At 37.5% G+C, this 14,468-nt stretch overlaps 1 protein-coding gene across 2 annotated transcripts; it reads left to right on the forward strand.

Annotated features, from left to right (window-relative positions):
* The first annotated feature begins 42 nt into the window (after positions 1-42).
* On the forward strand, positions 43-11,913 carry LOC103038625 (putative methyltransferase DDB_G0268948). 2 transcript variants are annotated; one of them, XM_007260437.4, is made up of 7 exons: positions 43-134; positions 3,263-3,469; positions 5,192-5,352; positions 6,754-6,967; positions 8,210-8,310; positions 10,074-10,211; positions 10,330-11,913. In XM_007260437.4, the coding sequence occupies exons 2-7, from the start codon at positions 3,359-3,361 to the stop codon at positions 10,418-10,420; spliced, it is 816 nt and encodes a 271-aa protein (XP_007260499.2). In that variant the 5' UTR covers positions 43-134; positions 3,263-3,358; the 3' UTR covers positions 10,421-11,913. The 2 variants fall into 2 exon arrangements, with proteins under 2 accessions (XP_007260499.2, XP_049340957.1); XM_049485000.1 differs by lacking the exon at positions 43-134 and adding an exon at positions 170-187.
* The last annotated feature ends 2,555 nt before the right edge of the window (positions 11,914-14,468 follow it).

The raw sequence follows: 14,468 nt of genomic DNA on the forward strand, positions 1-14,468 counted from the left end.
ACTTTTGTGAATCGGTTTACGTGATTCGTGTTAAAGATCTAGTTCAAAGGAACCGATTCGGTCGACTTCAGAGTGGATTTGGTGAAATATCTGGCAACCCTGCGCAGAACCCAAACCGGGTCGTAAAAGCTGAAGTAAGCTGATTAACGAGTCTAGAACCGGGTTCTCTGTGTGTATGTGGGTTTAGGTAAGGCAGAAGGTTTATTAGCTGAATAAATAAGCGGCTGCTGTGCTGAACTGCGCTGTATGTTTACTGCACTCTGTTGAACTGACAGGCTAATGCTAATGCTAACGCTGGATAAAGCTACAGCAGCTCCGGTGTTCTGTCGAATTGTGCTACCCATCGATACGTGCTTCCCAAAGGCAATGCGCGCGCTTACACTACTTAATTATTTCTCCTTTTTTAAAGAATAAATCTGTTATTTTATTTTTTTTTTGGGGGGGGGGGGGGGGTACTTGAATTAAGCAATCTGAACTCACTGTCATCGCACAAACGTGTAAATAGAAAATAATAAATAATACAGCAACTAATATTATTATCAAAAAATACAAAAGCTGTTTGTAATGACTATTTGCCATAACTTCGCCATGAAACAGTGATTTATGCTATCCAAATATAATAACCTACATCTACTGGGTACATGTCCTAATATAGTGCTTCTTTTGTATTTGTACAGTTAAAAACACACTAGGGTAGCATGGTTTGACCGGGTAGCACATCTCGACGGAACACCGGAGCCTCGCTCTGTTACTTACAAACACAGTGGAGGAGATTTTAGTGATTTATTCACTCCGGGAGGCGATAAAGCGTGTTAATCTGCACTGGCAGCTCTCTGAGTGGTATTTACAACCTCTAATTATCTAAACCGCAGTCCTAAAGTTATAGTCTGGCTCATACTGTGTGCTGCAGTTTATACTGGATGTAAGTAAGCAGCAGCAGCAGCTGTGTGCTACAGTGCTACAGCAGGGAAATGTGAATACTGAACTGGGATCTGACAGCTGGATTACTCACGGTTACACTGACTGACAGTCAGCAGTCACGTCCTGTCTTTTCTTTTTTTAGGTCTTTGAAGATTCTCAAAAAATAAAAGTATCGTTGAAAAGTTACTTTATTTTAGTAATTCAGAATTCATATAATATATAGATGTATTACACACAGAATGATCTATTTCAAGCGTTTATTTCTTTTATTGTATTATGGCTTACAGCCAATGAAAACCCCAAAATCTGAAAATTAGAATATTATATAAGACCAATTCATCTTTTTGGCAGTGTGGACAGTGTGCAAAGTCCTGCTGGAAAATGAAATCTGCATCTCTATAAAAGTTGTCAGCAGAGGGAAGCATGAAGTGCTGTAAGATTTTGTGGGAAGACAAAACTGCACTGATTTTAGACTTGATTTAACACAGTGGACCAACACCAGCAGATGACATTGCTCTCCAAACCATAGACTGTATATAAGTATGGAAAGGACGTCCCTATTCACTTTCATTACGGCGTTTTAAAGCCAAAAGTTGACCGAAATGGAAGCTGCCATCTTGCGTGCGCTTGCGCAGTAGAGACAGGGAGCCAGAACAGGAGCAGCAGAAGAGGTGGGAGGCGGGACCGTTTAACTGCCCAAACCCCGCCCACGTGTGTGAGACCCTCTATACCTGTATCGGTAACGCGCACCGCCAGTGTGTCAATCACCACATCGCCACTCCCTTTAAATATCACGAAATAACTCCAATAAAACGCAATAACTGTAAAGAAGCTAACATAGAAGGGGGGTGGGGTTGCAGAATGTACAAAATCCAACTTTCAAAAAATGTTACTGGATGTGTAATTTTAGATTACAAATTCAGTCATCTCCCATTCAAATGAATAGAAATAGGCTGGGTTAAAAGTTGTATACTTGAGCCAGCCACCTGAGGGCGTAAGGGACGTAGTGGCTCCACTTATCAACCGCTGTCGTCCTGTCAATACTTATATACATACAGCCTATGCTTCAAATCATCACTGATTGTGGAAACTTCACACTAGACCTCAAGCAGCTTGGACTGTGTGCCTCTCCACTCTTCCTTCAGACTCTGGTCCACTGATTTCCAGATGAAATGTAAAATTTAATGATGGTCAGTGATGGTTTGGAGAGACGTGTCATCTGCTGGTGTTGATCCACTGTGTTTCATTAAGTCTAAAGTCAGTGCAGTGTTTTCCTGAAACAACTTACAGCACTTCATGCTTCCCCCTGCTGACAACTTTTACGAAGATGCAGATTTCATTTTCCAGCAGGACTTGGTACACTGCCCACACTGCCAAACATGCCAATTGGACTAAAGTAATGTCTGTTGTTGTTTCACCGTTGAAACAACGTTGTATCAACATTTAATGTTCAATGGTTGTGCTAACATTGAAATTTTAACGTTGAATCAACATAATGTTCTCAACCTTCTGCCTTATGAATCAACATTTTACATTTCATCACCATATCATTTCTAAAAACGGTTGGATGGAGGAAAGAAAAAGTGTTTTACTTCTATTTGCAGTAACTGCTTGTAACACCATGTTCATGTTCTATTAGTTTTACTGTTTTAGAGATGAGATGTTGAATCAGAGTTGTAGTGATGGTGGGTATCTTTCTTTATACTCAGCTTTAATACAGTGATGTAAGTTCATTGTTAACCGTTTGTTAACCATAGGATTTTCTAATTTTAGTGAGCTATGGTTTATTAAATGTTGAACATATGACGTTGAAGCAACGTTGCTAAATCAACTTTGATTCACTTTTCAAAATTAACATTGATTCAACCATAACATCTACATTGATCAACATTGATTCAACGTTTATTTAACTTTGAAATGCCAGCTGGCAACATTAAAATTTTCTGAGATACTGATTTTTGGGTTTTCATTGACTGTAAGCAATAATCATCAATCATCAAGCATGCTTAAAATAGATCACTCTTGTGGGTAGTACATGTATATAATTTACTGCTCCTTGGTGCAGTAACCTGACTGGTAAAATTCATACTTAAGGCACACTGGCGATTTTTACAAAAATGAAAGGAATTTAAGTGTGCCTTATAGTGCGAAAAATACAGTAAATGTACCCTGAGATATTATAATACAGTAAAACTACCCAGATATATTAAAATACAGTAAACTTTCAAGGAATCTGTGCATGGACAAAAGCTTGAGTAAAGCACTGTTAGAAATGTTCATATGATCTGTAGTTGTTTCCCGGTGTAAAGCAGCGCTGTTTCTGTTCTTGATAAATGATTAGGTAATCATTAACCCAAGCCACAGAAGTGCAGGAGCTGCAGGGCCTGCCGGAAGAACTTCCACTGTATAAAAGGAACACTGGAGAGAGGAGACCACCATGAGCTTCAGGATGTTCGAGGAGAAGGACCACGCTGCCCTGTACCAGCAGTACCGCATGACTCCTCCCAAAGAGATAAAGGAGCTTATACTGCAGTACCTGGACAAAAAGGTAATGCTGTCTGTCAGATCAGGTCTGTGAGATCTTTGTGCAAGACTTTAATTTTAAACATTAACCAGTATTGGAGCAGAGGTTGGACCTGACCGTGTGATGGTCTTGTGGCTCTGAGCTGTGCAGACTCATGATTGTATAATTCAAGTTTTACAAGTTTTGGGAATTATTTTTATGAAAGTTTGCTCCATGCATTTCTTTTTAGTTACAGTATATTCTTCAGTTTAGATTCGTTTTGCCTTTACTTGCTTGATGATTCAATTATGATAAGCTGTTCCCACCCTCCAGTGCATGTTCCACCTTATTAGAGCTTACAAAGAAAAGCATTGGGTCCAAATTGTTGTTGGTACAGATCTTTCACACGAAAAGATTAATAACTTTACTGACTGCTACCTCAGACGTAATCTCTTTATTTAATAACATTTATGCAAACAGTAGTTACAGTGCTGTGTGTGGACTTTCTTTGTATTTGCGTTTCTATCATACTTACATTTTTCAGATTAACAAACAGATTAATTCAGACAAAACAAAACCTGAGTAAATATAAAAATCAGTTTTGTAAATTGTAATTTCATTTATTAGGGTAAAAAAATCCATCCAAACCAACCTGGCCCTATGTAAAAAATAATTTGCCCCTTAACCTAATAACTTGGTTGTGACACCCTTGGCAGCAACAACTGCAATCAAGCTTTTTTTAACGAACTCTGGCTCACTCTTCTATGTAGGATTGTTTTAATTTAGTCACATTGGAGTGTTTCTGAGCATAAACAGCCTGTTAAAGAATATGCCACAGCATCTCAATCAGACTTTGCTTAGGCAACTTCAAAACCTTTATTTAGTTTTTTTTTTTTTTTTTTAGCCATTCAGATGTGAACCTGCTGGTGTGCTTCGGATCATTGTCCTGCTGCAGAACCCAAGTACACCTGAGCTTAAATGTTCAAACCGATGGCCAGACATTCTCCTTTAGTGTTTTCTGGTAGAGAACAGAATTCATAGTTCCATCAATCACATAAAGTTACCCTGGTCCTGAAGCAGCAAAGCAGCCCCAGACCTTTACACTACCACCACCATGTTTTACATTCAGTATGACGTTTTTTTGTTAGATGTTACAGGACACCCACCCTTCAAAAAGTTCTACTTTTGTCTCGTACATCCACAGAATATTTTCCCAAAGTTCTGAGGATCATCAAGATGGCAAATGTGTAATTTAGGTCATTATTGTTTTTTTGCCTTGGATATTATTTGCACCCGGTTTCTTTTTTATTATTGACTCATTAACACTGACCTTAACTGATGCTTAGGTGTGGCCTGCAGTTCTTTAAATGTTGTTCTGGGTCCTTTGTGACCTCTTGGATGGATTGTCCGTGTTCTTTTGGAGTAATTTTAGTCTACTGGACACTCCGGGGAAGATTCACCAGTGTTCCGTGTTTTCTCCATTTGTGAATAATAGGTCTTACTGTGGTCCGATGGAGTCCCAAAGCCTTAAAAATGACTTTGTTTAGCCCACTTTATGTTGTTAGACAGATTCTATTTAAGTTATTTATTTATTCTATAGGTCTGGCAGTAATCAGGCCTGATTGGGGCTAGTGAAATTGCACTTAGTTTGGGTTGGGTGTCGGGTCTGGTTGGGACTTTTGAATGCGTCAATTTAGTCAAGATAATGAATGTATTTTATTGTCATTGTGTCGTCAATATTGCAGTGTCACATTTTGCCCCCAACAGAAAGGTCCTCCTCATGAGCTGGCAGTGGACCTGGGGTGCGGTACAGGGCAGAACACTCGTCTGCTCTCCCCTCACTTCCAGAAGGTGGTGGGCATCGATGTCAGTGAGAGTCAGGTGGAAGTAGCCAAGACTGTTCCAGGGTTTACCAACCTCAGCTACAGGTCAGTGTCTATACCAGACACTTTCTTTACAAGTCACTTAATGGGATGTCTGCCCTGCTAGAGCTGCCCCAGTCAACAGTAAGTGGTAATGTTATGGGGAAAAAAATCAGCATAAAAACTGCATTATGCATACTGACAGTATTGAGACACATAAGCTCATTACAGAGCTACCAAAGTCACATTAGAAGCAACATTTTTGCAAGAGCTCATTTTCAGAAGTAGGGTTGCACCATATTTATGGTCAAAAAGTGTGATAAAAAAAATGTGCGATATTGCTGTTTAATATCACAATATTGATGTTATGCGATAAATAACTATAATGCGTGTCAATTTTTTTTTTTTACACAAAGTGATCACATGACAAAGTTGACTGAGGCTGGTATTGCTTTATTGGTTTTATTTAGCAATATAACACAACATCACTTGCCTTTGAGTTCAGAAGGTAGATTCGTTTTTATTCACGCTGAAGTTTAGTCTTTTTCTCTCTCCCTCCCTCTCTCTCTTAAAGAGCTTGGTCTTATTGAGAAGAAAAAGTCTGATTAATCACAATTAATCACAGAATTCTTTGGAATCAAACACACTAATTAAGATTCTAAATTCATTTAAATTCTTAATTATTTTGGCAGCACTTGAGAAGTAGTTTGGTGAGGCGGTTTTAAAGGTGGACCACTACCTCACTCTACCTCCAGTCACATGATGTCACATGAGCAAAGTGAACAGTGTGAAGAGCTCTGTCTGTTGCTGTACATGGGTAATGCAGTGTGAGATTGCTGTTATTGACTTAGTTATTGCAGTTCTTGTGTTGTGCTCTCCAAACCATAATTGAACATCAGTAAATTTTGCATTTAATTTGTAAATCAAGAGACCAGAGTCTGGAGGAAGAGTGAAGAGACACACAGTCCAAACTGCTTGAGGTCTAGTGTGAAGTTTCTACAATCAGTGATGGTTTGGAGAGTCATGTCATCTGCAGATGTTGGTTCACTGTGTTCTATCAACTTTTATGGAGATGCAGATTTTATTTTCCAGCAGGACTTGGCACACTGCCTCCACTGCCATATAATATTCTCCTTTTCTGAGACACTGATTTTTGGGTTTTCATTGGCTGTAAGCCATAATCATCAACAATAAAAGAAATAAACACTTAAAATAGATCACTCTGTGTATAATTCATCTATATAATATATGACCTTTACATTTTGAACTAAATTGCTGAAATAAAGTAACTTGTCAATGATATTATACTTTTTGTAAGTGCACTAGTAAATAAGAATATGCCCAACATGGAATTTGTTCAGGCTGCAAAATGATACCAAAGTATACGTATAATAATAATTTACCGCCTGCTATATAAGTAGTACGCATTGTTCTCCAGCTACACAGTGTTTATCTTTCTTATCACAGAGCAGGTCCAGCGGAGGAGCTGCCGTTCCCTGACGCCTCTGTGGATTTGCTGACTGCAGCGTCTGCGGCCCACTGGTTTGATGCTGAGCCTTTCCTCAAAGAGGCCACCCGGGTTCTGAAGCCTCGCGGCTGCATGGCTCTGTTTGGGTATTTGGACACTTACGATCTGCACTACGGCTCTTGTGGGGATCGACTCAATACCATCTACGAGGAGGTAAAAAGAAGTGTAGATATTTGATTCATCATAAATCTTAAGGAGACAGTATCACCTGACAAAAATGTAAAAAAAAGTCTTATATAGTAGATACAGCAGGTTTTAAAATGATCCGCTCACCTCACAGTCTGTACAGTCCATATTGTAGGTCCATTCTACTATTACTTTTTTTTTAGTTTTTGACATAGTGTGAATTTGCCAGTTAGTCTTAAGATTGTGTTCAAAGGTAATAATGATTGGATCAATAGAAATGCAACAAAATTAATTGGAATAAAACCTTTTTTAAATTGACTTCCATTGATTAAATTTTTTTTCTATAAAAAAAGCTTGGAGATACAAGATTTGTACATTACAGCAATGATTTGAAAATTAAGTTGGTAAAACAATTTGTTTGGAATTCAATATTTTTTGAGATACACAATCACACAATGTAATCATTTCATGTATCCTACAACATTTTGGCTCCGCCCACACACACTGAAGTTATAAGGGATGTAATACAGAGCAGCCATTCAGATTTGTGAGAGATGGTAAACAAAAACAGCCTATTAAATTGTATAAGATAAATTGCCAGGTTCTTTCACAAACATCGTAAGTGACCCTTTGGGAGGTGGAGGAATATTGGATATGGGCCCTTTAAATTTTTGTTTTGCTCAACACAAATGGCTGATGGTGAAAAACGATCAAAACATTTTATTAAGTAGAAATCAATCATTTTAATTAGATTTATTTACAATTCAATTGTCTTTTATTTAAAGAGGGTCTGTTTTTTGGTTTACTAATTTTACAGATCAACTTCACTGACACTTTTTGTTTTATTTATTGAGTGACAATTTTTATGCCAGAGCTGTCAAGACTCCCATTAGAATATAATATATTCTGTAATTCCTGCAATTTGGTACTTTAATGCAAAAAATCAAGGCCTACTGTAGTAGAAAGGCATGGACTGTTATTATCTAGGCATCAGTCGCTGATATTTTACCCTTATTTATAAAAAGCATTACCGGTACATACACATTAGCCCATACTTGTAGTTTATGTCCAAAAATTTGTGTCCACTGATTTTTATTGTTGTATTTACAAGGTGGTGTATGAGTCAGAGCAGTGAGACACCTGTTTTGTTTTGTATTAATTCCATTTAACTGTACTTTTGGGTTATTTTGTTATAATAATAAAAAAAATCAATCACATACTTTGTCTCTGCTGTACCGTAATTGTGATCTTCTTTCTGTTTCTCTGTAGATGAAGAAGTCTATGCTGCCCTACAGTAGCGGTAGAGTGTCAGTGTCCAACAGTAAACTGCAGGAGTTATATGAAGCTATTTCCTTTCCTGAGAAAGACAGGTATGTATAAGGACTCTCAATGTAAAAGCAGTAGCATTTTTAAACTCAACAGACTGCTGTAGGTACGAGTTTTGGTTGGGAGTTTACATACACCTGGGGTATGTAATACAACAGTGTTGCCAAGGACCAGGCTCTAATCTGCTGTTTGCAACTTTTTGACATGCCTTTATCAGTAGACACATACTGTTGTTCTTTTGAAATATGCACATTATAGATTAGAGATATTGTGATATATAGAACTACTTCACTACAATACTTAAAACTCCACTAGGTAGGATTGAGATTTTGTGCTCGTGGGCTCCCCCTACAGTTGTAGAGTGTAATAAATGTTTCAGGCGGATTAGTTTCTCTTTCTCGTTTTCTGGCTTTCACAGACATATTCGGTCTCTTTCCAGCTTCTGCCAGAGTGTCTGTATGTTAGTTTGTAAAGAATGAACCAGTAGTCCTTGTAGAACTGTTAGAACTAAAGGTCGGAAAGCAGGTCGCAGTTCTCGCGAGCGTTGGTCGCGGCCGCCTCGGAAAACTTACAGAGTCTGGTTTGAGCTCAGAGGAGCTCCGGCACAGACACGAGAGCACCGCTATTCCACCTCAATGGAGCGCTGCAGTGAGTTTAAAGCTGTAATTTAACTTCTTCAAAAAGATAAAAAATTAAGAAAATCCTACCTAGTGCTGCTTTAAGTAGTAAAATACTGTATCTGTATCTCCTGGAGTATTTTTTTTTTTCCTACTTCCACTTTTACGTCACTACATATTTTAGATGAGTTTAATTAATACTTTTACTCCGATACATTTTTTACATGCTGCATTGTTACTCGTTACAATTATAAAAATGTTCAGAATCATTATGAACCCACAGAGCGGTAGATGCTCTGCACTGTCACTGGGTTTAATAAAGCTCCTCATCATTGAGTGCATCATATAAGAACAACGCGCTGCCTTTTAATCTGAGAATTTTCCTTCTTTTAGTAATAACTACATAATACAGTACTGTGCTTTTACTTTCAGTACTTCAGTACTACATTTTACAATAAACTACGTGGAATACTTAAATAGATTAATTAAATGTTGAATACTTTAGTACTTCCACTTAACTGTGGTGCTCCTAAAGAAAACATTAACTTTTATTCAAGTCTCAATCTGTTTTGATTGAGCATTTTTACTTTTGCTTAAGTCTGTGTCTCTAGTACTTTATACATCATACGTCTGTATATCATATAATTTGTTTGTGAAACATTATCGGTATGTGGCATCAAATATTGATTCTTACTGAAACACAGTCGCGCTAAACTCCAAAACTCCCAAAGACGGACAAGAAAATTGGTTGTGAAATTCTATAAAGCTGACACCAATAAATCCAAAGTTTCTGGTAATTATTTTTGGGTGGGATTTTATCCTCTTCAGTAATACAGATGCCATGAAGTATCGTAGAGAATTGTCATAGAGGATTGGGAAATGAATCATGATAATGCACTGATGGACTGATTAGTGACACTAAGCAGCATATCAATACAATGCATTGATGTCATAATTATCAATAAAATAGCACAAATACCAATGATGCAATAGCATTTAGTGACATTTCAAGCAAGGTCTAACTTTTATTTTCTCTAAAAAGAAAAGGCTGGCAACACTGGTCGAGACTTTCATTATTCCAAAGGCTGCATGTTAGCCAGCTTTATCCCCTCAATTAGGTTTATTTATCTGCATATCATAGGCAAGGACTATTTGTGTATAGTACTAACGCTTTTTTGTGTGTTGGTAAGGATTGAAGTCATTCCAGTGAAGGAGGAAGTGACCGTTAACAACATAGTTGGTCTTTTGAAGACTCACTCCACCTTCCAAGCCTACCACAGAGCAGATCCCCAAGGTGCAGCCAATCTAATAGAGTCAACAATGGCCAGGTAATCAGTGCCCAGTGTCAATACAATAAGAGATAAGCCATTAATGATAACATAACCAACAGTAATATTAAACTCCTACCAGGTCATTCAAGGTCGTTGTTCTTTTACTCTGTTACAGGTTCCTGAAGGAGATGGGAGTCACATCAACGGAAACCAAGCTCGAGATCAGACTGGAGTACTTCTGTGTGCTGGCATGTAAACCACAGTAACTGATCACAGCCCTATTAGTGTCAGTGATTTACTTCTAAAAAGGTCTTAACAGTTGCTGTAGATGAACCAGAAATAAACAAAAATGGGCCTTACTGCTTCTTTTGTCACTAAAGCACATCATTCATTCACAACTTACATCTAGAGATGTCCCGATCGGGTCCTTGAACTCAGGATTGGGAGCCGATCCAAACATATTTGTATGTATCAGATATCCACAATCCAATTTCCAGTAGGGCTGTGCGATATGGCCCTAAAATAATATCACATATTCTTGGCGATATGACAAAACACTTTTTAAAAAATGATTCCAAAAATACACTATACACTGCAAGAAAAAAAATATAAATAATATTACATACAATATAATACTGCACACCCCTAGGTGAGATATTACAAAAATACGAGAATTTAATCAGATTTGTAACAGGAGTCAATGATCCAGAATGTCATGATGATAATAATAATAATAATGCACTCCAAATATCGCCATGTATCCAGGATTAAAGTAAAATAAATGATACTGGACAGATATAATCTGTATCTAGTAGATATATAATGGGAAATGGGATGGGTGATATGGCACGATATTTTAGGGTATAATATCGTTCACAATATTTAAACATTTCGACGATATTATAGTGTATGATACGATATGGCACACGCCTAGTTTCCAGTCATTGTTTTAACCACAGTGTTTAGAGCACCATATAGTGTTTTTTAAGCCCCCATTAATAGACATTATTGCTCAGCCAGCAGCATTGAGGAGAGTTCTCAGAAGCTAAACTGAGGTGTTTATTTGGAGTCTGCAGGGTGACGTTGTTTCTCAGTGGAGCACAAAAACCTAACATAGTATTTGAGTTGTATATAAACAATCATAAAATTGCTCTCATTTACTTTGTTTTTGAACCAGCACTGAACAGTGCCTTTAGAAACAAGTGAAGCTAATGCTGTTGCTTATTCACACACACTAAAGAAACTCTTAAGAAACCAAATGAGGTCCAATCCAGCAGCACATCTTGTCTAAACTTTGTAACTGTATTGTTTATACAAACAGAAAAAATCAAATCAAATTAGTAATATCTGATGCTCAAAATTAAGAGGATTGGATCTGAGGACAGATAACCTGATCAGGACATCCCTACTTCCATCCAGATGTTTGCCACCTCTAACACACTGTTCTTTCTTTTAAAGACATCACCATACCAGTGGATGGGGCAAGATACCAGTAATCAGTAATTTACAGTATCATACCTTTAAACACAATTGCTATGGAAATGCACTATGTAAATAAATACAATGTTTAAGTTTTATTCACCCAGATATATTTAGCTTTTTTTTATATTTTCTCATTTTTATATGAAGAAAGATTACATGAAAAGTTAGAATACGTGCCCTAAATGTGTTATAAAAATAAAAATGACCACATTGACATGCACTGAACATGTATATGTAAAGTTTCTGCTTCACCAAATAAAGACGTTCATGCAGTAAACAGGGTTGCCTGTTATTAAGAACACATATTTCATGCATTTCAAGGTAATGTGCATGTCTCATTTTCTTCTCTAACATATAGATATACGATACAAGCTGAAAAATACCGCTTTAAGGCCCTGTCCCAGTGTGATTGCATCTAAATATCCACTAAAGTACGTCCAAATTTCAGTGGACGCAGTTTAGTGGATATTTAGTGGATATTTAGACGCAATCTGGACGTAGTTTAGTGGATATTTGGACGGCACCGTCCAAGTGGACGTAGTTTAGACGTTGCCGTCCACTTTAGACGCAAAAGTGGTTTTGGTACCTCCCAAAATTTTCGGAATAGACTGCGACCATCGCTTTACCATCAGCCGGTCATACAGTCCAAACTCCACCCGCCGTACAATCCAAGGCCTGACCCATACAGTCCTCTCCTGCTGCCGCCTCCTCCTCCTCCCGGTCTGGTCCAGCACATGGAGGAGTATGTTCTGCTGCTGCACCATCACTGCAAGGAATCTGTGGTCCATGGTTGTGTAGAAGAGAATAGATGTGCTCTCTCTTGTAGCTCAAGAAGAAATGATGATTCACTAGAAAAAACAACCATATATAGTTGGAAGTCGACGTCCAAAAAGTGGAAGTCGACATCCAAAGAGTGGAAGTCGACGTACAAATTTGGACGCAGTGCGTCTATATTTTGGACGCAGCGCGTTCACTCAGTGGACGCAGTGTTTTCTGATAAATTTGGACGTACTTTAGTGGATATTTAGACGCAATCGCAGTGGGACAGGGCCTTAAGTGCTGTTGATATTGACTTGCTGCTGTAACAGAATTTGATTATAGACCTACTGTTTTACTGTTTACTGTAGTTCTACAAGCTTAATATTATTTAAATCATATATACATATGTTGTTTTTGTCCAACAAACCAAAATACTCTGTTAAGAATTTAGGGGATGTCTTATCTGAGATGCTGTTAACTTGTGGCTCAACTGATGCTCTCAAACACATTAAGAGGACAAGAAATTCAGGTAATTAACTCTTGACGAGGCACAGCTGTTAACTGAAAGCCATTCCAGGTGACTGAGAAAATGCAGTGTGTAAATGTGTAAAGCTGTCATCTAAGCAAGAGGTGCTACTTTGAAGAATCTAAAATATAAAGCATATTCTGTGTTGTTTAACAAGTGTCCAAACTTTTGCCTGCATTTGTAATTCATTATTTTAAGATTTAAGTACTTCAGAATCAGATTAAGGCATAGTAACTACACTATATTGCCTATAAGTATCCGCTCACCTGCATTGTGTTTGGTGATGTAAAGCATGGATGGAGCTGCTCAGCCATGACGTTCTCTATGCTCTACTGTTCTAATTTGAGCTAATCTAAAGAGCACATTAAGTTTGCAAAAAGTTGGTGATCTTTGCGTACTGTGCACCTCAGTGTTTCTTCCCAGTCACTTCCACTGTGTTATAATAACACTGACAGTTGACTGTGGAATATTTAGTAGTGAGGACATTTTACGACTGGACTTGTTGCACAGCTTTGGAGTTCCTGAGAGCGACCCATTCTTTCACTAATGTTTGTAGAAGCAGTGTGCATGTCTAGATGGGATGTTGGTGGGTGAGCAAATACTTGGTGCATCATGGGAATTGTAGTTTATTGCTGCTTCATCTTCTTAGCACTACTCTCTTAAAACTGGAATTAATGAACAAACATTATATATATATATATATATATATATATATATACACACACACACACACACACCAGTGTTAAATGTGTTTTATATATAAATTCGTTCAACACCACCTGCTGGTCAAATGCTGTCAGTTTCTGACATGGGTAAACTGTCTCTCAGCAGAGCCTCAAAAAACACTTAAATTACAGAATGTAACTGTTCAGCTCTTGTATATTTTTAAGATTAACAGAGATAGGTAACATGTGCATGTGTTATTTTCATGAATAAAAGCCATTTTACACTGTTCAAGCTAGTAACCTGTATGTGCATATTGTTAGCTGGTTAGCTGAACATGCATTGAGCTGATTATATGTGAATGCTGAACTCATTACATTTGGGTTTCTTTTTATTGTTCTGCAATTGTGTCTTGTTTATATTATAATGTGTATGTATGTGTATTAAATGAATGTTTTAGAACAGGTGTTCACAACTGGTCTCAGTCCGGGACTCATGGTCATTAAACGGGGGCCCACTTTTATAGAATACAAACCAAATAAATTTATTTTTGAAAAATAGCCTTAAAAACTCACTTAAACATAAGTTTTTTAAAGCATTTTTTGTAAAAACTGCAACAAAATAAGATATTTCACTTCTCTGCATATCTGTGCATTCCGAGTACATTAGTAGAAAAAACTCTTGTCTCTTTTTTCTCCAATATAAAGGACGAGTACAAAATCTATTGCTATTATTTTTAATTTTATTTTTAAATTTTTTAAATGTATATTTTTTTTACAAGCTGTCCACGACCCACACAGAACATGTCCATAACCCACATTTGGGTCCCAACCCACCAGTTGAGAGCCACTGTTTTAGAGCAATGATAAAATGTGTTCTAGCTT

The sequence above is a fragment of the Astyanax mexicanus genome, chromosome 11 (genome assembly GCF_023375975.1).
Source record: "Astyanax mexicanus isolate ESR-SI-001 chromosome 11, AstMex3_surface, whole genome shotgun sequence".
Taxonomy (NCBI): Eukaryota; Metazoa; Chordata; class Actinopteri; order Characiformes; family Acestrorhamphidae; genus Astyanax; species Astyanax mexicanus.